The 26,020-nt window shown below is 42.6% G+C and overlaps 1 protein-coding gene across 1 annotated transcript in view; it reads left to right on the top strand.

Annotated features, from left to right (window-relative positions):
• Window positions 1-26,020, top strand: part of GRK6 (G protein-coupled receptor kinase 6) — a 120,180-nt gene that overhangs the window by 15,789 nt on the left and 78,371 nt on the right. Inside the window, exons 3-4 of the mRNA XM_082252692.1 lie at window positions 7,676-7,788; window positions 7,870-7,947. Of these exons, the coding sequence (XP_082108818.1) occupies window positions 7,676-7,788; window positions 7,870-7,947 (191 nt within the window). The remainder of the gene's footprint in view (window positions 1-7,675; window positions 7,789-7,869; window positions 7,948-26,020) is intronic.

Genomic DNA, 26,020 nt, shown 5'->3' with positions numbered 1-26,020 from the left:
ATGGCTCATAAACGCCAAATAGCCACATTTTTTAAAATTTTTTTTAGTGTTTTTCAGCTTTTTTAAAGCCTTGTACAGATTATCGGACAAATTTTCGTCTGTTTTTTGTTGCATGTTCGTCTCCTATGGAAAGTGAAAAGGTTACTTTCATATGAAAATTCTCGTATGACAGAATTCAACTTCAGAAGTGATGTAATGTGTTGAATTGTTTTGTATGTATTCTTTCATTTCTGAGCATGCCATTGCCTAGTCTTGCTCTTACGATTTTTTTCAGACGAATCTGTACTAATTAAAAGAAAATCGAACGTTGTGTTCAATTACGATAAAAATTTTATAGTATACACATTCAGTTTTTGTCGTCTGAGAATTCATAATCGACTGTCGAAAGCACCGTACTAATGTTCCCGAAAATCTGCAGATCGTTGGCCGGACGAAATTTTACTTCCTATTTTCTTATTGTGTGTACGGACCTTTAGAGTGTTTTCACAGCTGAAAAACTCCGCTTCAAACCCACTAGTTGTGGGGGGTTTTTCTCCATCCAGAAAACGCTCCTGCCAAAAAACGCTGATAACAGTCTATGTATGCATGGACACATAGGATAAAATGTTGGGGAGTTTTCTGGGTGCTAAATAACGCCTGAAGCCAAAAACAGCAGCTGTAAAAACGTCCAGCGTGCATGAGGCCTAACTTATGAAAACCCTGGTGTTTTCAATCACTTTCAGTTTCAGTTAAAAAAAAAAAAAAAACACAGATACAGTAAATACCTTTTCTTAGATGTCACCTTACTGCAAGATTGATCCCTTCAGGTCCTTGGAGCAAGAAATGTAGATAGTTGAAGCCATGTGTCTGTGATGTCACTGCTGGTTTCCTTAAGGCCTCATGCACACTGGATGGTATAAAAATGCCAGTAGCGTTAGCTGTAGAAAGCTGTAGCTGTAGAATGAGTTTTGCAGCAGCGTTTTTTGGGTTTTTTTTTTGTTTTTTTTTAGCGCTTTTTACCTGTTGCATTTTTTAGCAAAACTATACTCCCACAAAAGCTTCCAAAACGCTGATAAGTGCTGAATAGCTGCGTTTTTCAGCTTTTATCAGAGCTAGAGCGTTTTTACAGCTGAAAAACTCCTCTTAAAATCCACTAGTTGTGGGGGTTTTTTCCAGCCAGAAAACGCCCCTGCCAAACCCGCTGATGGCCAAATGGCCTTACTTATTAAGCGCTCAGGATGGTGCTACCTGACTGCGTTATGTAATTTTCACCTGCCATGTAGTTGCCCACCCCATTATTATGTTCAGGTCCACTTGTAAGGTTTCCACATCCTGCATAGAAGATATTGGCATGCTTAGTTTAGTATCATCCACAAATACTGAGATTGTGCTAGATATCCCCTCCTCTAGATCATTTATGAATAAATTAAACAGGATTGGTCCCAGGACAGAACCCTGGGGGACCCCACTTTCCACACCCGCCCAATCCGAGTACTCCTCATTAATCACCACCCTTTGCACTGTCCCCTGGGGCCAGTTCTCTATCCAGGTACTCACCCTATGCTCCATACCTACCTTCCTTAGTTTGTACAGTAAGCGTTTGTGGGGAACGGTGTCAAAGGCCTTTGCAAAGTCCAGATACACCATATCCACAGGCTTACCTTTATCTAGGTGGCAGCTCACTTCATCATAGAGGGTAATAGATTGGTTTGGCAAGAACGTTTTTTCATGAATCCATGCTGATTACTACTAATAATACCATTTTCATTACTAAAGTCTTGTATGTGGTCCCTTAACATCCCCTCCAAAATCTTGCACACTACTGATGTTAGGCTAACCGGCCTATAGTTACCCGGGATATATCTCGGCCCTTTTTTAAATATTGGTACCACGTTGGCTTTTTTCCAATCAGCTGGCACCATACCCATCTGTAGACTATCCTTATAGATCAAGAATAATGGTCTGGCAATCACCTGGCTGAGCTCTTTAAGAACCCTCGGGTGCAAGCCATCCGGTCCCGGTGATTTATTTATGTTAAGTTTCTCTAGTTTAGTTCTAAGTCTATCTTCTGTTAGCCATGGCGGTATTTCCTGAGGTGTGTTGTTTAGTTTAGCCTTACAAGCTGGGTTAGTGTAGCCCCCTGGTTTCTTTTGTGAAGACTGAAGAGAAGAAATTATTTAACACTTCCGCCTTTTCTCTGTCCTCTATGGCCAAGTTTCCTTTGTCGTCTTTTATGGGGCCAATGTGTTTTGGCCTCGCTTTCTTACTATTTATATACTTAAAGAATTTCTTGGGGTTCTTTTTACTCTCTTCTGCTATATGTCTCTCGTGTTCTATTTTAGCCGCCCTGATTTCTTCTTTACATTTCTTATTACACTCTTTGTAATGCTTGAATGCTGCCAATGACCCCTCAGTCTTGTATTTTTTGAAGGCCTTTTCTTTAGCATTAATATGCATTTTTATGTTGGAGTTTAGCCACCCAGGGTTTAGTTTTGCTCTTTTAAATTTATTTCCCTTTGGAATGCACTGGCCAATCCCTTTACAAATACCTAATGTGTTTGGTCCTGTATACCACAAAATATATAAAACTTTGGCTTTAAAGATTTGCTAACTGCAATTCAAAAACACTGCACAGCGACCATTTCAAGGCAAAAAAAGGGAATTATTCAATAAGGATTTGTTTTTTGGGCCTGTTAAACCCAAAAGCAAACATTTTTTATGTTGCAGCTTACCAATTCTTAGATGTGATGGCTGCATTAGCTTTCTTTTTTAGGCTTTCTTTCCCTTATTTTCATCCGGTTATGCTGCCAGTAAGTCTGTTGTTTTTCAACAGAACAAGCTCTCCTACAAATGTTTAAGTTAGAGGAGACAAGCCATTAAGACCCGGTTCACAACTACAAGTTGTGGTATGTCGTGGTCCATTGAGTAGTAAAGGACCCGTTCTAATAGGAGCGACACAAGCCGCTCCGACTTAGAAAAAGGGTCCTGTACTACTTTGGGGCGACCTGCATTGACTTCAATGATATGAAGTCCGTGCATGTCGCGCCGAGGTCGCCCCAGCAATTAGCGTCGCCCCTATGTGAACGGGGTCTTACTATTGACAGGGTGTTCACAATGATCTGATGTTATTTATTCATGTAAAAATGTTGCCCCAAAAGAAAAACAAACTGAAACTGCAGTGTGAGCTGGAGTTTGGCTTCAATTTATTTTGGGTCTCATGCCCGCTGTACGTTATAAAAAGGCCAGAAGCATTAGCTGTAAAATGGCGTTAAATCACCAGTTTTGCTGTGTCTTGCATTAGCTTTTTTTTTTAGCTATTTTACATGCATTTGCAAAATTATACTCCCACAGAAGCTTGAGGCTCTAAAATGCTCATAAACGCTGGATAGCTTTGTTTTTCAGCGTTAGAACGTTTTTACAGCTGAAAAACACCTCTTTAAACGCAAGAGTTCTGGGTTTTTTTTCCAGCTAGAAATCGCCCCTGCCAAAATACGCTGATAAAAGGCTGTGTGTGCATGGACACATAGGATAACATGCTGGGGAGTTTACTGGCTGTAGAAAAAAATGCCTGCCACCCAAAACAGCAGCTGTAAAAATGCCCAGTGTACATGAGGCCTAAATCTGCTAGTGCATCTAGGCGGCCATACATGGATCGAAATTCTGCCAGTCCAACAGTGACCAGCCGAATTTCAATCGACATCTGTACAGCCAGCCTGTTGGGTTTTTCACTGATTATCAGTGTCTCCGGATATAGCCTGCAACACTAATCGGGGTGTTCTGATGGCAGGGAAGTCTCCTTAAGCCCGTACACACGATCAGATTATCGAACAATCTGTCGTGCGTTTTTTGTGGCATGTTAGTCTGATGTGGAAAGTGAAGAGGTTATTTTCATACGAATTTTCCCGTACGACAGAATTCTACTTCAGAAGTGATGTCATGTGTTGGATTGCTTTGTATGTGTTCTTTCGTCTCTGAGCATGCCTAGTTTTTCTCATAAGATTTTTTTTCCGTCAAAATCTGTACTAATCAGACGAAAATCGTTCGTTGTATTACGGACAACAAAAATTTTATAGCCTGCACATCAGGATTTTGTCAGCCGAAAAGTCGGAGTCGGCTGTCGAGAGCACCATACTAAATCCAAAAATCGGCAGATCGGTCGTCGGACGAATTTTCCCTGCAGATTTTCTTATCGTTTGTACGGGCGTTTACTGACCGAATGCAAAAACTCAGTGGGAGTGATTTCCCCCATCCACATCGAATGTGCAGATGGGGGAATTGGGTCCTTTTTTTTTTTTTTTTTGTTCAGTGATTAATATATGGCTAGCTTAACACTCCCCGCAGACTGATAATGCTGAGGTCTAAAGGTGCATCTGTGCTCCTTCATTCAGAGTGGGGGTGCTCTAAAACAGGTGAGTTACTTGCCAGATCAGCAGGTGAAAACAGAGGGGGAAAAAAAAAACTAAAAAAGAAAACGAATGCAGCTACTACATTTAGCACAATGGGCTAAAAAAAAGGCCAGTTCTTTCGGCAGAAAAAAAGAGCATTTTTGTAGAGGTGGTTAGGCGCTTTTAGGAGTGTTTAGCGTTGCCTCTAAATGTCCTAATGTGAATGAACACATAGGATAACATTAAGCTGCTTTTACAGGCAAGAAACCAAACTCCTGTAAAAGCAGCTTTTTTTTTTTTTTTTTTTAAGCCAGTGTGCATGGAGCCTTGATGATTGGTAAGCTTAATGATTGGTAATTAATACCACTTTAAGCATCTAATATATCAGAATTTACTTTTAGGTGGACAAACCTTTGATGTTTGTCAACCTGCAGAATGTTGAGCTCACACTGAAAATGTTTAAGCCTATACAGCTGCTCTTTTAGATCAAATGACATTGTTGCTTCTACTTCTGTAGACGTCCTCACTGGCCTTTTGTTCTTCCCACCCTGTGGCTTGAGCTTTTAATGGCATTACTTTCCAGCAGCTTCTTTGTGTTTTAGCCCACCTAATGTCAGTCAAAATGCATGTGACAAAAACAAATGTGCGAGATGTGAGATAACATTTCTTTAAAGGAAGAGGCAACTTAAATGAAAGAAAAAAATATATAAATATATATACAGTGGGTATAGAAAAGAATCACCCCCCTTAAAAATGATCAAATTTTATTGCTTTGCAGCCTGAAATTAAGAGTCCATTCAGACTAGTTCGACTTGTCAGGCGACCAAGTCGCCTGACAAGTCGCGGTCGGTCGCTTGCCATTGAATAGTACAGGACCCGTTCTAATAGGAGCGACACAAGTCGCTCCGACTTAGAAAAAGGGTCCTTTACTGCTTTGGGGCGACCTGGAGGCGATTTGCATTGACTTCAATTATATGAAGTCCGTGCAAGTTGCGCCGAAGTCGCTGTGCACGCTGTTTACCGCGACTTCACAGGTCGCCCCACCAAGTCGTGTCGCGCCAGTCTGAATGGGCTGTAAGACACACTATTTTTGTTTTATCCTGCTGTATTTACTCAGTGCAACTTATAACATCCAAGTGAAAGATTTAACACCAACATGTCAGAAAAAAAAAAAATAATAATATTCAAAAACAAAATCACTAAGTTGGAAAAGGGTTTACCCCCCCTTGTGTCAGTATTTTTTTGAACCAATTTTCTGTTAATTACAGTATTTAGGCTACGTTCACATCTTGGCGTTGTTTTTTATGGGCGTTTTTGTGCAGGCGTTTTTAGGTTGACAAGTGACTAATGGAAAAAAATAAAAACACCTGTAATCTGACCAAAAAGAAGCTCATGTACTTTTTTGAGCTTTTTTGCTTAAAACGTCAAAACCCTCAGATGTGAACAGGGGCCATTGAAATGAATAGGATTTGTCTTGTCCGTTTTTTGAGCTGATCCTAGAGCAGAAAAACGCCCCAAAACGCCTACATGTGAACTTAGCCTTAGTCTGTTGGGATATGTCTCTACTAACTTTGGGCATTTAGACTTTGCAATATTTGCCTACTCTTCTTTGCAGAACTGCTCAAGTTCATTTCAATTTGATGGTGACTGTGGCCTGCAGTCTTCATGTCATTCCATAGATTTTCAGTGGGGTTTAAGTCTGGGATCTGACTAGGCCATGCAAGGACATTTCCTCCTTTAACCACGGTGTGGTCATTTTTGCTGTGTGCTTTGGGTCCTTGTCATGTTGGAAGTTAAACCTTCTTCCCTTTGACCACTTTCTTGCAGGAGGCAACGGATTTTCCTCAAGAATTTGATGGTATTTTCAAATGCATCAATTTTTCCTTCTATTCTGACAAGTGCCCCAGTCCCTGCTGCAGAGAAACACCCCCGTAACAGGATAGTACCACCTCCATGCTTTACTGTAGGAATGGTGTTATTTGGATGGTGAGCTGTAGTGGATTTCTGCCAGACACGTTTGGTGTTGAAGCCAAATGATTACATTTTAGCCTAATCTGACCAGAACACCTTTGTTTTCATGTGGCCTCAGAATCTTCAAAATGCGTTTTTCCAAAGCTCAGTGATGACTTCATGTGGCTTTTCTTGAGGAGTGGCTTTTTTCTTGCAACCCTCCCATACAAGCCACATTTGTGGAGGATTTGTGATATTGTTCTCACATACTCACCATGACCACTCTTTGTCAAATTCCTGCAACTGCTTAATGGGCCATACACACTATACAATTGTCTTTTAGATTTTTTTCCTTTAGATTTACCAAAACCATATAATATGAGGTCAAATCTAAACACTTTCAATTTGTATGCATTTAGGCAGGCCCCTGCACTACATTGTTGAAGGTAAATCTAAAGGAAATCTAACAACAAAAGTTGCATAGTGTGTATCCAGCTTTAGAGTTGATGTAGGCCTCTTGGTAGCCTCTCTGACCAATTTCCTCCTGGCTCTTTTATCCAGTTTGGGGCGACATACTGATCCAGGGAGGGTTTGCGTTGTACCAAATACCTTCCACTTATATTAATAGACTTCACTGTGATTCTAAGCATTGATAAAGCCTTTAACATTTTTTTTGTATCCATCTCCTTACTTGTGCCTGTCACAACGTTATACTGGAGATCTTTGGACAGTGCCTTGCCACCCAAAGGTGATTGTTTGCTTCAGTCGCACTGCCAAGGACTAAAATGCTCCAAGAATGCACTTTTCATGATGAACTGATAAAAATGACCACATCTTATCACAGTTGAAAGTCAAATGGCTATATGCCATTGAGAAGGTGATTAGTTACGCTTGATTGATTTTACAAGTCATTTTTAGGAGGGGGTGATCCTTTTCCAACTCAGTGATTGCGTTTTTGAATCTTTTAATTTTTTTTCTGACATGTTGGTGTTATATCTTTCACTTGGATTTTTTTATGTTGCACTGCATAAATACAGCTGGATAAAACAAACGTGCCTGTCTTCATTTCAGGCTGCAAAGTAACAAAATGTGAAAATACATATAATCATTTACAAATATAAAAACTTCCAAGATTTTTTGACAGGTTCAGATGTTTATTGCTAAATTTTCAGATGTTATTAGCTTTAGGCTAAAACATATATTTTGGGTTGGATTTCTCCTAGTTAACGATTATTAAAGACATGTCTGCCTGTCGGCAGTGAAAACATACCTTCCTGACATAATTTTGTTAATTGCTGATTATGTAAAGCCAGGTAAATAATTTTCAATTACAATTAAATGTTTCTGTGTCCTACCTACAGAACATGATTATCACAGTCTTTGTGATCGGCAACCCATTGGGCGTCTTCTCTTCCGTCAGTTTTGTGAGACTCGGCCGGAGTTGTTGCGTTGTGTCCACTTCCTAGATGCTGTGGTGAGAGAGCTATATTCACATTATACAGCAGGCAATACATTTTCCTGTGCCATAAACCTCATTATTCCTTTTCTTTCTAAGACTGAGTATGAAGTATCTCCAGACGAGAAGCGGAAAGAATGTGGTCAGCTACTGATTCAAAAATACCTCACTAATACGGTAAGGATTTGTGTTTTATTCAGAAACCCCTCGTAAACCAGAACTCTAGAAGGACCTGTATATATCTCAACTAGCCTCTTAACAATTGTAATGTCAGAAAAACCACCCTCTGTAAGGTTATTTACATGGTTCGAGTAGTCCCTGAATGGCAGAAAAAAATAATTCAGACATGCCGCATTCATATGTGTCCCTCCTCCTCCTCTGCATATCACTATTTGTAGATCTGAACTGTATTAAAAGGGATGAAACTTGGCATCATTTGATTCTCTACAGATCTGACCCTTCCCTCCAGCCGCTAAATGGTTCTGTGCATGTAGCAAGTGTTCTGTCTGTAGCACTAGTAGAAAAATACCATAACCTAAATATGCTAGAGACTGTCAGAATGGACACAACTCCTTTTTTTTCATTTTGCCCAAGACCAAGCATGACTTGTATGCTGATAGGTTTGGTTTACTATGGGAACTAATTTGCTTATTGAGGAAATTGGTAGGTCAGAGCAGATAGAATAAAATTTTACTGCAGTATATTTGCAAATATGTATAGCATGGTCATACAGATGTGCATTGTATTTTATTCTCAACCTAAAGTTCCTCTTTAAAATAGAATTGCGAGATCTCAACTAAATAAATACATACACATCTAGGTGCATGCAGCATTGATCTGATGCTGCATCTGTTCCTAGTCGGCTCTACACCAAGAACTAAGCGATCAAAGACCACCCACTGAGCGTTCAGTACTTGGGTCCTTTCTGAGCACAGAGCTCTTTGCTCTGCCCCTCTGGCGCTCGCTGAAGTGCTGGACTGTGGAGGGGGGAGAATGGCTGGGTCAAGCTGAGAGGCTGTGTCAGCTGCTGGTTAGGTAATTAGACAGATCCCAACAGGATCTTTGCAGAGCCTGGACCGGTTCTGTTAGCAGCGTACTTGGCTGAATCTGGGTCACAGGAGTGCAGAACTAAGTGCACTCCTGTGACCTACAGAAGAATTATGGCCAAAAGATCATTGGCCATACTTCTCCTTTAGAGTAAATTGTATTTTTTTTTAAGGTGACTTTGCATCCGGTTACCCAAGCAGAAGGCTCTGCCCCCTTCTAGCTGGGCACAGGGCAGGAAAAAGTGCACGTTGTGCTCCAGTGTTAATTTAGTCAACAAAGACATTTTTGGCAAAATTTTAGTCAGCGGCCTTTTTAGTGACGAAAACGAAAGGAAAAGTATACTGATGAAAACGATTACGAAAATTAAATTCTTTATCGTTCATTGACAGACGCAGCTTCATATCTTCTTAGCCATTGGGTTATGCTCCTCCAGGAATAGGACACTAGGCAGGAAAAAGCTTTCACCACGCCTATGTTTTGTTTCTGCCAAGTTTAGGAGTAGGACCTAGTTCCCTGCTGGGACTTGGGTCTTGGCTGTTATTTTTTTGGAACCTTTTTTTTGTACTTTATTCTTTAAGTAGAGTTCCTGGAGAACTTTAAGCAACAGCCAACTGGGTTTTGGACTGGATATTCTAGATCCTTAAGGTCTCCTAGCCTGGCCAGGGAGCGTGAGCAGGGTATAGACGGGGGGCCTTTTACTCCTCATAGGTGGCATTTTTCGTACCTCTGGGTCGCAAGAAAAAAAGCCATTCAGGTCTTCTGGGAGTTCCAAGAAGACATGGTCAGGCAAACCGAAGACAGACCAATCCGGATCTGCAGACAAATCCTCGTCTGTATGAAGGGGCGCCCTCACCCGATTCTGGGGTAGGGGGACGTCTTTGCTTCTTTCGGGAACCATGGACTTTCTTGTTTCAGGACAAATGGGTTCACAAACTGATCCGATCAGGGTACAAGATTGAATTCCGGTGTCGACCGTCGGGCAGGTTCTTCCCGTCCAATCTGCGCCTATCTCCAGACCGTTTAAGGGATCTCCGAGAGGCAGTACAAGATCTGCTGTCGCAAAGGGTGATTCTGCCATTTTCCTCTCAGGAACGTTTTGAAGGGTTTTATTCAAACCTGTTTACTGTTCCCAGAAAGGAAGGCAAAGTGCATCCAAACCTGGACCTCCAGGCTTTGAACCGCTTTCTTGCGGGTACAGAGGTTTCGAATGGAGTCCATTCTCACGTTAGTGACGTCCCTACACCAGGGAGACTTTTCGGTCTCTAAAGATTTCAAGGATGCATATCTACACATCCCTATCTACGCTGGACGTCAGCGTTTTCTCCGTTTCGCTATAGGAGAGGAGCATTATCAATTTGCAGCGTTACCCTTTGGTCTCGCCTCCGTCCCCAGGGTCTTCACCAAGGTGATGGCTCCTGTGATGGCATTACTGCGCCAATGGGGGATTTCGGTACTGGGGTACTTGGACGATCTCCTATTGAGGGAGGACTCTCATTCAGCCCTGTTGGGCGACTTGACGTTCACTGTCCGAATGCTGCAAGAGTTCAGTTGGAACATCAGTTTCAAACAATCCGCCCTGATACCTTCCATGAGACTGTATTATCTGGGCCTGACTCTGGACTCCGCTTTGGCGAGGGTCTTTCTTCCCCTGGACAAGTTGCAAAAATTGCAGGGGGCGATCCGGTTGTTGTTAGCAAACAATCTGTCCTCTCTGCGGACTTGCATGCGGGCCTTGGGTTTGATGGTATCAACCTTTTGAGGAGGTTCGGTTTGCTCAGTTCCACATGAGATCCTTACAAAAGGAGATTCTCGTAAAATGGAACAAGGATCCAAAATCCTTGGATACTTTTGATTCGGTTGAGTCGCTACACAAAGTCTGCTCTTCTGTGTTGGCTTTACTCGTCAGCACTTCGCCAAGGCAAATCCTTCCTGCCGCTGTATTGGACGTTGGTAACCACGGACGCGGAGTGCTAGGAAAACTCTGTGCCAAGGGATCCTGGACGGTGGGAGCTCAGAACGATAAAGCTTTGCCTGTGTCAGTGGATGACTCATCTGCAAGGTTGCCCGGTCTGGATTCAATCTGACAATGCCATGGCGTACCTCACTCATCAAGGGGGGGGGGCACCAAGAGTGTCTTGGTGGCCTGGGAGGTGGCCCAGATTTTGTATTGTATGGAAAAGTTTGTCCCTGCTCTTTCTGCTGTGCACATACCTGGTGTGGAGAACTGGCAGGCGGATTAGGTTGGTCGCCAATGTTCCTTGGAGGTTTCCTCTCATGGAAGATCTGCTGTGCCAAGGACCGATCTTCCATCCTGCTTTACAGTCGCTGGCTTTAATGGCGTGGCTGTTGAAAGCCAGGAATTGAAGGATAGAGATCTTTCTGACTCTGTGATTCCATCACTGTTGAAGGCCAGGAAGTCTACTTCCAGGAAGATCTACCATCATACATGGAAATCGTACATTTGATGGTGTGAATCATTGACAGTGCACCCTTGTTTTTTTTCAATAGCTAGGGTTTTGACTTTTCTTCAGAAATGGGCTGAATAGCATTCGGGTTTGGGCACTATCAAAGGCCAAGTGTCAGCTTTGGCTGTGTTTTTCCAACGCCCTTTAGCTTTGCATGCCCTGATTTGCACTTTTATTAAGGGGGTGTGTCACAGGGCACCTCCAAGACGAACCCCGTTACCTCCGTGGGATCTGAATTTGGTGTTTACAGTTATTCAAAAACCTCCCTTTGAGAACATTCGGGAGATTGCCCTGCTTACATTATCTCAGAAGGTTGCCTTTTTAGTGGCTATCAATTCTGCCTACAGGGTGTCTAAACTGGCGGCGTTGTCTTGCCGTTCACCTTATCTGGTGTTCCACAGAGGTAAAGTTGTACTTTGACCTAATCAGTCGTTTATTCCTAGGGTGGTTTGTGATTTCCATTTGAATGAAGACATTGTGCAGCCTTCACTCTGTCCTAAGGCCAAGCATCTCAAGGAAATTGCTTTGCATTCTTTGGATGTGGTTCGGGCAATTGGAGTTTACCTGACGGCTCCTGAATCTTTCTGGAAATCAGACTCTTTGTCCTTACCGAAGGAACTTGAAAAGGATTGGCTGCATCTGCTGCGACCATATTCAGATGGATCAGGTGTACGGTGGTTCAGGCTTATTCACTGAAGGGTCAGGTTCCTCCTTTCCCTGTGAAGATGCACTCTACTAGAGCGCTGAGTGCTTATTGGGCTTTTTCGCCATCAGGCGTCGGTGATGCAAGTTTGCAAGGCGGCAACTTGGTCGTCAGTGCACACGTTTACAAAATTTTACAAGGTATATGTGTTGGCATCTTCGGATGCCTCTTTTGGCCACCAGGTTTTGCAGGCTGCTGTTTTAAAAGAGATATTTTTTTTCCCTTTTGAGGGTGTATGTTTATTCTAGGTGAGCTCCAGTTGTTCCTGGTTGAGCTCCTTGTTACCTAGTTGGCTATGTTTAGCCTTTAGGGAATTACGTTCTTCTTTGTGTTGTTTTTCCCACCCCTCATGATAATACTGCTTTGGGATGTCCCAATAGCTAAGAAGATATGAAGCTGCGTCTGTCAATGAATGATAGAGAAAACTGGATTTTTGACTTACCGTTAAATCCTTTTCTCTGAAGTTCATTGACAGACGCAGCACCCGCCCCTCTAATTATGAGTGGAATGGAGTTGTTGTCTTCTAAACACTGCTTGCAACGAAACTAAGGGCTGTAGCAGAGTGTGTGGGGTTATGCCTGCAGGGACAGCCCCATAAACGTGGTGAAAGCTTTTTCCTGTCTAATGTCCTATTCCTGATGGGAGGAGCATAACCCAATGGCTAAGAAGATATGAAGCTGCGTCTGTCAATGAACTTCAGAGAAAAGGATTTTACAGTAAGTCAAAAATCCATTTTTTTTAGTTAACAAACTAAACGAAAATGTGAGGGAGGAACGATTACCTTCGTGCAGAGCTCCATGCTTAGAAGTTAGCACTGTGCAGCATCACAGGCCTCCTCAAATGACCATCCAGAGTAGCACTGTGCAGGCCTCCCGGCGAGAGTCCCGACTCAAGACCATCCAGAGCAGAACACTGTGAGTGTGTACATTACCGGCCTCCCCTCAGACCACCGTCCAGAGCACTGCCTGTGCATTTCAGCCCTCTCAGACCACCATCCAGAGCACTGTGTGCATTACAAGACTCCTTTAGACCACCGTTCAAAGCACTATGCAGCATTACAGGCCTCCCCAGACCATCCAGAGAGGCTAAATCTGTATCTGTGAGTTTGTTCAAACTATAAATAAAATTTTTTTACTCCAGGAGAATATAACAAGTTTGGAAAATCTAGAGAAATGCTTAAATAATGCATTACAATTTAACAAACCCATTTGATTTTAGTCGACTAAAACGTACTGAAGGTTTAGTCGACTAAATACGATTAAAACTGATGGTAGTAAAACTAAAATGGCATTTTAGTCAAAAGACTAAAACTAAATTTAACGTTGCTGCCAAAATTACCACTGCACACACTGGGGGGAAGAAAGTGTGCGGCTGGTGTGAGGAGATCCATACATTGGCCTAAGCAGAGGATCTGACAGCCTGGCACCTCACACATAGGAGGTGCAGGGTGACGGGAATTGTGTGCGTGGGGCCAGGTGCTGGCTGCATGGCTCCTTGCACGTATGTGGTGTAGGGAGCTGGAGGAGGGGTGGTGCTGTGAGTTAAAGTACAAAACTGTACAAAAACTATTTTTTACAAGGCTGTGTGCTGATAGTTATACCTTTATGGTCTGACGTAGCTAGTTTACAGCCTTCACCCTAGTTGTCCAGTTTCAGTGATTGTGTGGATACATTTGAGGATTACCTATAGTTAACAGGAACACTACTGTTAAAAGCATATTTTACTGGTGAACATGTTCTTTTAGAAAGATATTCAACTTTACGACTCCTGGGAAAATTATCCTTCATCATAGTGCTTGAGGTATAAGTTCTGAATCGTTCACCATATATCTGTGTTCAACTAGTTATTTTTCCCCATATTAAAACAGATCTGTCCTAAAAGAAATAACTAGGTTCCTATTGCTGCCTTCCGCCTGACATTGTAGGTTGCCTGCCAGTCTGACATCAGTACTAAGTCACAGACCAGGAATAAATAGGCAGCCATTGAAGTCAGATCTTCAATCTACTGTAAAGTCTTGTGTCAGTCCACCGCTCTGAAAGTACTAAAGCCTTTGTACCAACACAACCAGGAAACTCGTAGTTGCATAAGTAGAGGTTCATTAGTGGCTGCCTATATAGTAGACTCAGTACGATAACTACTTTATAATATAGTAATAACAGAAGTAAAATGATGTAGCTACCAATCAAATATGGTATCAGCAGTGTCTTGTCATCCAGCCTAATGACTGCAGATTTATAATAGAATGCTCATGTAGCACTGATCTGAAAGTAAATCACAGTGTGCTTTAGTGCATAACAATTAGTCAGAAATTATCTTTCATAGTTTCTCTCTTAAATCTGTTTGGTTGCTATAAACTGTTGCATATTTTGGTTATGAACATTTTGTGAATTTTTGATGAACTAAAAGTTTACCAAAAATATTGTAAAACCAGACTTGTAGTAAAAATAACATAAACTAGGATATTTATAGTCTGAAATATCCTTATGGATCATGTGGTTTAAACACAACTTATTGGAATTTGAAATCCCCAACGGCAGAGACTATTTTTAGACTTCTGTGTCTCTTGGGTACAAGTACTTGATAGTTCTTTTTTTCATTCTTTGAACTGGATCAGCTTCACTGCACTGAAAACAGCTTACATTTAATGATTGCTAAATGACTGCTTCTTATGAGGGATTCTAAAACCAGTATTTAGCTTCATGGAACACTCCCTACAAAGGAAAGGTGTGCTGTGGTATACAACCACACTTTCATGGTTGCTCTACCTGGCCATGGTCTCCTTCTGCTTTGAATACTTTGCCTCCCTGGCATGCAGAAAGCATTCAAAAAGAAGTCCACAATTGCAGCCTACATATCCATCTCAGTACGGATTTCTTTCAAAGTGACCTCATATGGTATATAGATGGTTCTTTATTGAACATCAAATACACATTCTCTAGACTCAATCTTGAAGGCTCATTAAAGTAAAACTAATCTACCAGTGAAAAACAGAATAATGCAGATATCCATTAGATGCACTATTGAATGAACCAATCCAGGGGCATACCTGGATGCTCCAGGTAATTGATTGCTTTCAGATTTATACAGGCAGTCCCCAGGTTACAAAACAAGATAGGTTATGTAAGTTTGTTCTTAAGTTGAATTTGTGTGTAAGATGGAACAGGTACATTTTTTAAGTGTAACTCCAAACTAAAAAAAAAAAAATTTTTAAGGGAAGGGTTAACACCCCTGAAACATTTGTTTTGCTGTCTGTTCCCCTGTTCAGAAGATTTCACCTCAATTTCTGTCCCTATGACAATTTGATTTTGAAAATTTTAGGTTGTTGTGGAAACAAGGATTGTTGAAAAAGCTTCAGTGGAGACACCACCCTAGAAAACCAATGTTTCTCTTTCGTTCATTAACGAACACTGCTCCTTAACTTGACCATTGGGTTATACTTCCCCCTACAGGAGTAGGACTCTAGGCAGGAAAAAGCTTGACTACCCCCGTGGGGCAGTCCCAGGGAGTATACTCCCAGTCTCCGCTATAGGTACTCCGTTTTTTTTCTGCCTAGTCAGGAGTAAAGACCTAGTTCCTTGCTACGATCTCTGGTCCTAGCAATTTTTTTCCTTTTGAATGGAAGTTTTTCCTATCATTGTTATTTTGTTCCTGTGAGAATCTACAATCAACTGCTGGACTGGGCGACGGACTGTATAATCTAGATCCAGAGGGCCCCACCAGTCTGGCCAGCGAGCGTGCGCAGGGGCTGGATTGCAAGTCAATGGTCTTGCGAGGGCGCATACGACCTGGCCTCAGCCTGAGTTGCAGCATTCCTCCTGACCGACAGCTACCCACATTCCGATGGAGCAGTGGTCTGTCAGGAGTGGTGCCCACCATTTTCCTGGTATAGTAAGTAGCTGTCTCCCCTCTTCCCCTGGAGGGTTTTGGTTATGGACGTGGGCCCCCCCTGGGACAGTGGGACCCCATATTCCCCTCCTTCCCCCCAGCCCCTCTAAAATTTCAGTGGTCACTGTGGGTCTTGTGGCCCCCCTCCCTGGATGAGGCTATGAGCTGGCTTTTGCCACCTGCTTTTAAGAGGGGTTTGTTGGAGTTGCTGCTGTCCGTTTTTTTTCCTGGTGGGGGGTTGAGCAGGTTTCCCCGCCACCCTAGGACAGGGATGTCCTCTGGGCTCCCTGCTGCAGTTGTTGGGCTGGGGGAGAGGATAGTTTAGCATCCGTGGGTCCGTGCCTCACACGGCCGCATTCTGGATACTGGTCGGGAGCTATGTTGGGCGGCCCCAGTAAGGGTGGCTGAAGCCATTTCCCTCCGTTTGGGCATCCGCCCTCCCTGGGTGGTCGGCTCCGCTGGGGCTCACGCACAAGTGGCTGGGCGGCCACAAAAATTTAGGCCACTGCTTGCGGCCCACTAGGCCATGTGGCTGAGTCGAGTGCCTCCATTGGGGGGTGGCTCCAGTGAGGTTACTGTAGCCCCCTGCCTGGCTGGGATCCATGCGCTTGCAGGTGGGCCTCCACAACATTTTAGGCCGCGGCTTGTGGCCTACTAGGCCAGCTTGGCGCCTCCCTTGGAGGGAGTGGCACCGTGGGGGCGGTTTATTTTTTTTAAGGCAGCCATGCCTCCATTGTGTAGGGCAATTGCCCCTTTTTAGCGCTGTGCGCCCATCAGGGTACCCTGCCCGTGCGTCCGCTATTTCCTATAATGCGAGCCTCTATGGAGGGGCTCGGAGGGAGACCCCCTTGTTTTTTTTGGCGGGTCCAGTAGGAGGTCCATTCATGGGCCCTTGGTCGGCGTCCCCTTTGTGGGATCGCAGTCGGCCCTCCCCTGATTTATGTATTCCGGATGAGCTTTATATATATATATATATATATATATAGCGCCCCCCCTTCCTCATCTGTCTCATCAGATCCTGAATCTTGTCCCCAGATAGCTTACAGGGTCTCTTTGGGGCAGTGTTTCGGTTCTGACTTTGGAACGTTTTCAGGGGTTTTATTCAAACCTCTTTACAGTTCCCAGGAAGAAAGGCAAGGTACGTCCAATTCTGGACCTCAAGACGCGAAACTGCTTTGTTCAGGTACAGAAGTTCTGAATGGAGTCCATTCACACGGTAGTGGCGTCCCTACTTTAGGGGGATTTCCTCCGCTTTGCCGTGGGTGAGAAGCATTATCAGTTTTTGACGTTACCCCTTGGTCTCGCCTCCCCTACTCAGGTCTTCTCAAAAGTGTTAGCCCCGGTGCTAGCATTGTTGCGTCAGCAGGGGATTGCAGTACTGGGGTGCCTGGACAATCTTCTGCGAGCAAAGCCTCCGACTTCTCTGATGGACAACTTGGAGATTACTCTGCAAACTCTGAGGAAGTTTGGTTGGTTTCTGAACCTTCAGGAGTCTGCTCTGGTTCTGTCCACAAAACTGGACTTTCCGGGTCTGACTCTGGGCTCGACCTCAGCCAGAGTGTTTCTTCCTCTAGAAAAACTCCAGTCCTTGCAGGAGGCAATTCAGCTTCTGTTGTCCAGCAGACGGTCATCCCTCTGGGCTTGCATGCGGGAGCTGGGCCTGATGGGGTCTACCTTTGAGGTGGTTCCGTTTGCATGGTTCCACACAAGAGTTCTGCAAAAAGAGATTCTGGTGAAATGGGACACGGCCTCTAGAGGTGGCTTCGTTCTCCGGCACTTCCACAGGGAAATCCTTTTCCCCTTGTACTGGATGGTTTTCACCACGGATGCCAGCCTGTCCGGGTGGGGAGGCATTCTTGGCACAGATTGTGCTCAGGGGGTCTGGACTCTGGAAGAGCAATCAGCCTTTGTCTGGATCATTAGGCAATTCGTCTTCAGGGTTGTACGGTACAAATTCAATCGGACAATGCCACATCCGTGGTCTATGTCAGAAGTAGCCAGCATTCTAAGGTGGGCAGATTGATTTGTTCCAGCCCTCTCTGCTGTACACATTCCAAGGAAGGTACAGAAGTTTGTGGCACGGTCTCGGGATCCTCTAGCCGACGTCACAGACACATTAGTGGCTCCTTGGAGTCAGTATCGTCTAATTTACGCCTCCCCCCTCTCAAACTCCTGCCAAGACTCCTGTGCAGGATCGAGGCAGAAGGGATTCTGGTCATTTTAGTGGCTCCAGACTGGCCTCGCCGGTCTTGGTAAGCTAATCCACTACGGCTGGTCGTCAATGCTCCTTGGAGACTTCCTCTCGGGGAAAATCTGTGTCTCAAGGGCCAATCTTCCATCCTGCTTTACAGTTGCTGTCTTTAACGGCTTGGCTGTTGAAAGCCAGGTGCTGCAAAATAGAGGTTTGTCTGAATTGGTGATTCCTATGCTGTTAAAGGCTACAAAATCTACCTCTAGGAAGATCTACCATCGAACTTCGAAGACGTACATTGCGTGGGGTGAGTCTTTTGGGGTTCTCCCTCGCTCCTTTTTGGTAGCTCTGATCTTGGCTTTCCTCCAAGGGGGGGTTGAGCAGTGCCTGGCCTTGAGTACAATCAAGGGCCAGGTTTCGGCCTTGGCATTTTTTCTTTCAACGTCCATTGGCCACATATTCCTTGGTGCGTACCTTTTATCCAGGGAGTTTGACAATAGCTCCTCCAGTGAATTCTCCATTGCCTCCGTGGGACCTCCGTTTGGTTGTCCATTATCCAGAAACCTTCCTTCGTAAATATTCGGGAGGTTCCCCTGCTTACGTTGTCCCTGAAGGTGGCCTTTTTTGGTGTCATTTACTGCTGCACGCAGGGTGTCGGAGCTGGTGCCGTTGTCTTGTTGTTCACCTTACATGGTGGTTCACAGAGATAAGGTGGTTCTTTGTCCCTGTCCGTCGTTCCTTTCGAAGGTCGTCTCTTATTTCCATTTGAATGAAAACATTGTGTTGCCTTTCCTATGCCCCAGGCCTAAACATCCTAAGGGAATTGCCTTGCATTCCCTGTATGTGGTTCAGGCAATCAGGGTGTACCTGGCAGCTATGGAGTCTTTTCGGAAGTCAGACTCACTATTTGTACTCATGGATGGACCTCGGAAAGGGTTGGGTGATTCTGCTGCGACCATTTTCAGATGTATCAGACAGACAGTGATTCAGGCCTATTCAATTAGGGGTCAGGTTCATCCTTTCCCTGTTAAGGCGCACTCTACTCGGACGCTTAGTGCCTCTGGGGCCTTTCCGTCATCAGGCATCAGTGATAAAGGTTTGCAAGGTTGTGCTCTTTGAGTGTATATTGTTTGTTTTTTTCAGGTGGGCTCCAGTTGTTTATGGTTGAGCTCCATGTTACCTGGTTGGCTACGGTTTAGCCTTGGGAATTTTTTCTTGCTGTTCCCACCCCTCATGTTTGACACTGCTTTTGGGACTTCCCAATGATCAAAAAGATAAGGAGCTTTGTCCATCAATGAACGAAAGAGAAAATGGGATTTTTGACTTACCATAAAATCCATTTCTCTGATGTTCATTGACGGACACAGCACCCACCCCTCTGTGGAGTTGGCTTTCTTCTGACACTGCTTGTAACAAAACAGAGTGCCTATAGCTGAGAGTAGGAGTATACTTCCTGGGACTGCCCCATAGGCGTAGTCAAGCTCTTTCCTGCCTAGTGTCCTACTCCTGTAGGGGGCAGTATAACGCAATGATCAAGAAGATAAGGAGCTGTGTCCATCAATAAACATCAGAGAAATGGATATTACTGCAAGTCAGAAATCCCATTATTTTATTTATTTTTATTTATTTCAGGTACTTGTATACCACCACCAATTTGACCAGCACTTTACTTATAGTCCCTGCCTTTAAAGAGCTTACAATATAAGGTCGCTAACTTACATTCATACACACACATACTGGGCCAATAAACCTACCAGCATGTCTTTGGAGTGGGGCAGGAAACCGGGCTTCCCTGAGGAAACCCGCACAGGGAAAACGACAAAACTTAATGCAGGTAGTGCCATGGTTGGGATTTAAACCAACAACCCTAGTGCTGCTAGGCAGAGAGGCCTAGTTATTATTGCTCACCTTCATCACAGTAGTGAGGTCTTTCTCCGATATAAACCCCGTCACATGCACTTTCTCTCTCCTGATACAGTAGCTCCGAGCTTAGCGTTTAGGAGCTCCCACCTGTGATAATAAAGGTGAGCCGTAACAACAAGGCCTTTCTTGGCAACGGCCTAACAACGTCCTTGTCCTTCCAGTCAGGCTTCAGTAGATGCGTAAATGGCCTACACCTTTAGCAAGCGCATTATTCAACTTTAGTCAGAGCTGCACAGTTTGTTTTTTTTTATCTACGTACCCTTGTCTGCATAGGTGGTTTTTTGGTTAAGGTGTATTGACCATTTAATATTTTTTTGCTATTGTAAAATAGGCTGATGGAGGACTTCTATTGGATTGCTATTAATTTATGAGCATTGAAATTCAAAAAGTAGACATAACAAACCATTAATTCAACTCGACAAGCTACTTTTTCAAACAATGGCAAACTTTTTTTGGAAAGATCTTTGTCCAATTCTGAGATAACACAAATTTTGACAACGTTTAAGTATTCCAAATGGTACAACAAAGCTTTTCTTACTAACTCATTGGGCAGTTTAGAACTGAGATGAAACTAATCTATCACACCCTTAATTCTCAACAAACCTTCTTGGAAATTTTAGAAAGATTTTCCAAAATATGTGCAACAATATCTGTCATCACGTTTTCTTTATTATTAATCACATGTATTTTAATTCTAATTTATTTTATTTTGCTTTTATTTACCTTTTTTTTTTCTTTTTTTTACTCGGGTTGATTGGGTATAGACAACATTTCAAACTGTTCATCCATGCTTAATAAATATTTTGAGTATGACTTAATATTATATAGTTCTTATATACTGTTTTTACTTTTATACACAGTCTATGTTTTGTTTGATATACTCTGTCTGGTAACCTTTTTATTTGTAAATTTTATCCAGAAAATAATCAGAATTTTTGAAAAAAAATAAATAATTTAAAGACAAAGCTTCTTTAGAATATTTACTCTTGAGTAACATTAGACCTTTTTCCTAGAATACATAGCTTTTGGTCCCAGATGACTGGGAGAGGAAGCCCATAATTAGCGGTATATTAGAAAGTTCCTGTTCACTCTATCTCATTACTTACATAGAATCACAATAATTTGGCTTGCCTAATTTCCTCTGCTACCGGTGGTAGTGTGTTAGAAATACTGTTGCAAACCAAGCTGTATTGCTGTTGCATTCAAATTGAATAACACAGTTGAGGCAATTGACCTCTATAGTTAATTAAATCTTTGTGATGAGAGAGAGGCAAGAATTTTTAAATCCGAGTGCAACCGTCAATGTCAGGAGCCCCCGGCATAATCATTAGGGGTTCATAGAAGAAGCAAATCTATTCCCACTACTGACGCTTGTTCCATTCTATATTAATACCTGACACTTTAATATGCTAAATGCCTTTGCTGCATTTGAATTTAAATTTGCATTTGTAATGAACCACAGTGAAAGTATTTGCCCACTGCTTTTTCTGTTTGATAAGTCATTCAAGCAGACTGTGTTTAGACTTCTGAGCAATCATATGAGGTCCTATGACTGTAGTTATGTGTCCTTTGGCATATGTATTTCTTTTTGTTATTCATTTCTGTGCTATTCTGTTTTCTTCATTTTTTTTTTTTTTTTTTTTTTTTTTTTTTTTTTTTATATCTTATGCAAAAATACCAGAGTGTTTAATTTAGGCAAAGTTTTAAATGCATATTCGCAAACTGTCTGACCTGCCAAATGCCAAAAAGAAAAAAAGTATAATTCTGCCAGGTGCTGAGCTCAATCTTCTCCATTGCAGTCAAAGTAATACTAATTCTGACATTGCAAATTTTAAACTTTAAAAATTTACTCCACTCTGGCGGTACATCTGTATACTCTTCCAATGCTCCCTTATGGAACAATTCTTGCTTACGTTAGATGGGGCGTTTTGGGGCGAGAAGGGGAGTGAAATTAGTTTCTCACTTGTTTACAACAGATACGCTCCGATCCTTTTCTGACTTTCGTAGGGACTTTAATCTTCCCTCCACAGCCTACTTCAGATATCTTCAATTAGGAAATACCGCTGCAACCCAATTTGGCTTGTGTAACATCTCTATACAGCCTTCCCCTTTGGAACGCCTATTAAATGACCCAAACCATTCTAAACTGATATCTACATATTACTCCTCACTATTATATTCTAAAACCGATAGGCTTACTATCACAGAGTCTAGATGGCGTTACAGATATACCAGAACTTACAGAGGAGGTGTGGCAGGAAATTCTCCCTTTTACAAGTACCTACAGTTATATCCTCAAGGGACAAAGTTATTCAGACCAAATTCTTATATAGGGCCTATTATACCCCAAGTCTCCCTTATTGGCTAAATAGATATCCTCTGCAGACTTGTGCTAGATGCTCTGCAGGGGTTGGCACGTTCTACCATATGGTATTGGAATGCCCACCGGTTAAAGCATTTTAGTCGGAAGTCACCTCATTTATTAGCACCATTTCCCTCATGCCGAACATCTGTAACCTATTAAGGTGTCTTCTTGGTTATATTGATGATGAGTCCCTTTCTAAGGGCAACCAACTTTTTTTACGATTACCTTTTTTTTTAATGCCAAAAAGTCTATAACTATGCACTGGAAGTCGTCAAAACCCTGACTATAGCCTTTTGGCTTGCTCTGGTAAATCAGGTACTCCCACTATACAAACTGACATATGAAGCTCGAGGCTGTCCTCATAAATTTCATAAGATATGGGACTTGTGGGTTACGTCTGTTTGTACTATCTCGCCAAATTTGTAGAGTATTAAGCAATAATAACAGTTTTTGCTGCATCTTTTTATTATTTTTTTCTGGAATGTTGTATTTTTATACACTGTTTTGAAGATGTTTCTCATTGTAAACTGGCAAGTGAATATATGTACCATATACGGTTCTTTAACCCGTAATCCACTTCAGATGAATGGACATTATTCTTTAGGTGTATGTCAATGTTGGAATACTGTTTGTTTAACCCCCCCCCCCTTTTTTTTGTGACAATTTTCTTTATTATGTACTTGAAACCGACTGTTATGTACAATTTCTTTATATGTACAATAAAATTACCTTTGAAAAAAAAAAAGGTATTACTGATTAGTCAGGGCTGTGACTGGTCAGGGAAGCAGCAGCAGATCACTGATGAGCTCATCTCTGGGTTCTCTCCTTCAATCAGCAAACTCCATTTGTTAGTCTCAGTTCTGTGCAATTCAGTACAGTTGGGTTGGCTGAATATCGGCCAAAATCAGCCAGTACAGTAGATACCAGTCGACATTCAGCCCGTGTGTACAGATCCTTGTTTAAACAAAGTTGATCTCACGGTTCGCTTCTGTCAAGCGAGTTTTCTGGAAAATCGGCAGCCGATCGGGATCTGATAAGTGCTCTCAGCCAATGGTGTTCTGGTGGGTGGGCGGTCCCCAGAATACAATAGCTCAGCGGGGAGATCACTGTACTAACATATGCAAGGGAATAAATCGTCTGTGCTTTGCCACATATCATGTCTAGTATCCTCCATCCCTGTAAATATACATAAACATAAAAGCAAGAGTATGGGACTTTAAATGAGGTTGACTAGACAAGGAAATTTATTATAAAAGTACAATAATACAAAAAACATATGAAGAAGTTTTTTGCAGAAACACATACAGAGATATAGCAACCAGTCATGGTACAATATTATACAAATAATTACAAATAAAATATAAAATACAATATTTTCGGATCATAATCGGATCTCTCTAAAGTAAATAGGTACAATAAAACCTCATGATCTCTGTGTGGACACAAAATGAATATGTCATGATGCATATGACTCTCTGAGTAATCGTAGGCTCGACGCGTTTCATGGACCTCCGTCCAATCATCAGGAGCTTTAATATATGTCTATAAAGTGAAAATATGAATTAAATTAGTGTATGGGTTACATAATGAAATAAATTGGAAGGTATATAGAAGAGGACACTACCTTGTGCAGTGTCAGAATTCGTGAGCTGTCCAGTCTGGGAATGAGGGACCACAGGGGATCCGGAGAGAGCCGGATCACTGTACTAACATAGTATCGTTAGTACAGAGACCTCCTCGTGAGCCCCCCCCCCCTTTTTTTTTTTTTTCAGTTTTTTTTCCATGTGTACCAGGCTTTAGCCTGCTGATGTGCAGAGGGTTACTGCAGACAAGTACTAAACTACAATATTTTTAAAGTGAACCAGTGCTTTGCTCATACAGTGCAAAGCAACAGAGTCACTTTAATAGTGGGCCCTCTAGCAATTTCCATTTGTGAAAGTAGCAAGTAACAAGTAGCTCACTCCCTTTACTTCCATTTTAGATGTCTCAGACACCTAATCCTGTTCCATGGCGGAGAGCAGAATGTTCTCAGCCCTGTGCAAGCTTAAAGTTTTCAGGATGATGCTTTTCTGAAAAGATCAGCGAGGGGAGGGCATTTAACGTAGTGTTACACCTTCAGCATTGAACACAATAAAATAAAAAATCCCCAGTAAACAATTTCTTAAAGTTCTTACCCCAGCATTTGTATTTCACAGATTTCAATGCTGCTGCTTCCTGCCCTCTCAGTGCTGCTTCCCTAAACTTCCAGTCTTCACAGTTAACAGTGGACAGTGCAGTCTCAAGCCAGTCTATTAGCTTGTAGATAGGAGAAGGGAGAGGCAGGGAGTGCCTTAGCATCTTAAGCTACTAGGCTGTGTGTTTCTCCTGATGCACACAATATAGGGAGACACAACTCTAGTCTCTGCATACAAGTGGCTCCATTGGGTTCTGCAAGAGAAAGAAGCCATCCTGAAACAGGAAACCTGGGGCAGAGTTCCTGACACCAGCTTAAACTAGAACATAGTCAAGGCTTCTTTCACACAGGCGCTCCGTATGTCCGTATATCATCCCATCCGTTTGCGGATGATATAATAATGCATAATGCATGTCAATGGGATTGCGGATGACCATCCGACAGACACCTAATGACCATCCGTTACCAATCCAGTGGTATTATTCCAGTCATTAACAAGTCCCTAAAAATTAGAAACAATAGCTTTAAAATGACAGAGCTCAATTCCTTTTAGGATCTGTGGGTGGATGTCATCTGGTCCAGGTGCTTTATCCACCTTTATTCTGTCTAAATATTTCTGGACCATATCACTTAGGTTGTGTGGTGCAGAACTTCCCAGTTCCTACCCAGAGTACTCTTACAAACTTCTTGCATGTATACTTTTTTCCAACTTCACTAGTGAAGCTAAAAAAAGAAGTCTCAGTCTCTTAAAGGTTGCACATAATAGAATTTTAAAACATTGCTTAGAGATCACAAGAGAAGATCATTTATTTGTTTCCTTGATAACTGAACCTGCAGGAGGCAATAGTAATTCATTTTTGTATTCACACCACAAGAACTTGTTATTCTCACTATCAATCATTCAACTATCACAGACCGCATTGTCCATGTCCAAGCATATCGCTATAAGGTGCAATAATCTGTTCAATGAAACTCTCACAGGTTGTAATTTCATTCTCTTCTGGCACTTTTTTTTCTTTAAAGAGTGTTTGTTACTCTAAAAAAAAAAAAAAAAAAAGAGAGATCCTGTTTCCTTATAGCAGGTTAAACAGCACAGTGCTTGTGCTGTCGAACCTGCCCCTCTGAAAACTGTAAAAAACCTGGCTGATCCTGCACTTTCTGTGTCACCCCTCTCTGTGATGACCACGATAATCATGGCTAATGAGCACTGACTACCATGGTCTGCCTGCATTCCTCTGTCATCCATAGCTCTCCTCTCTGCTTTCCCCCCTCCCCTCCCTGCCTGTCAGCTCCGTGTGTCTCTCTCTCTCCCCCCCCCCCCCCTGCTGATAATAAACCAGTCAAATGTCACTGCCTGGCCCTCCCTGTTAAGCTCTTATCCTGCATTGTATAACTGCTTGTAAGAAACTATGCCTTTAAATACCTTTTTGAGAAGTGTCTTTAAGTCTGTCACGTGACTCCCGACCACTGTAATACTTCAATCCAGGGCTATAGCAGG

Source organism: Pelophylax lessonae (assembly GCF_965119305.1).
Source record: "Pelophylax lessonae genome assembly, chromosome: 4".
In the NCBI taxonomy this organism is placed as follows: Eukaryota; Metazoa; Chordata; class Amphibia; order Anura; family Ranidae; genus Pelophylax; species Pelophylax lessonae.
Note: the sequence above shows the minus strand (reverse complement) of the source record. Positions and strands in the feature narration are given on the sequence as shown.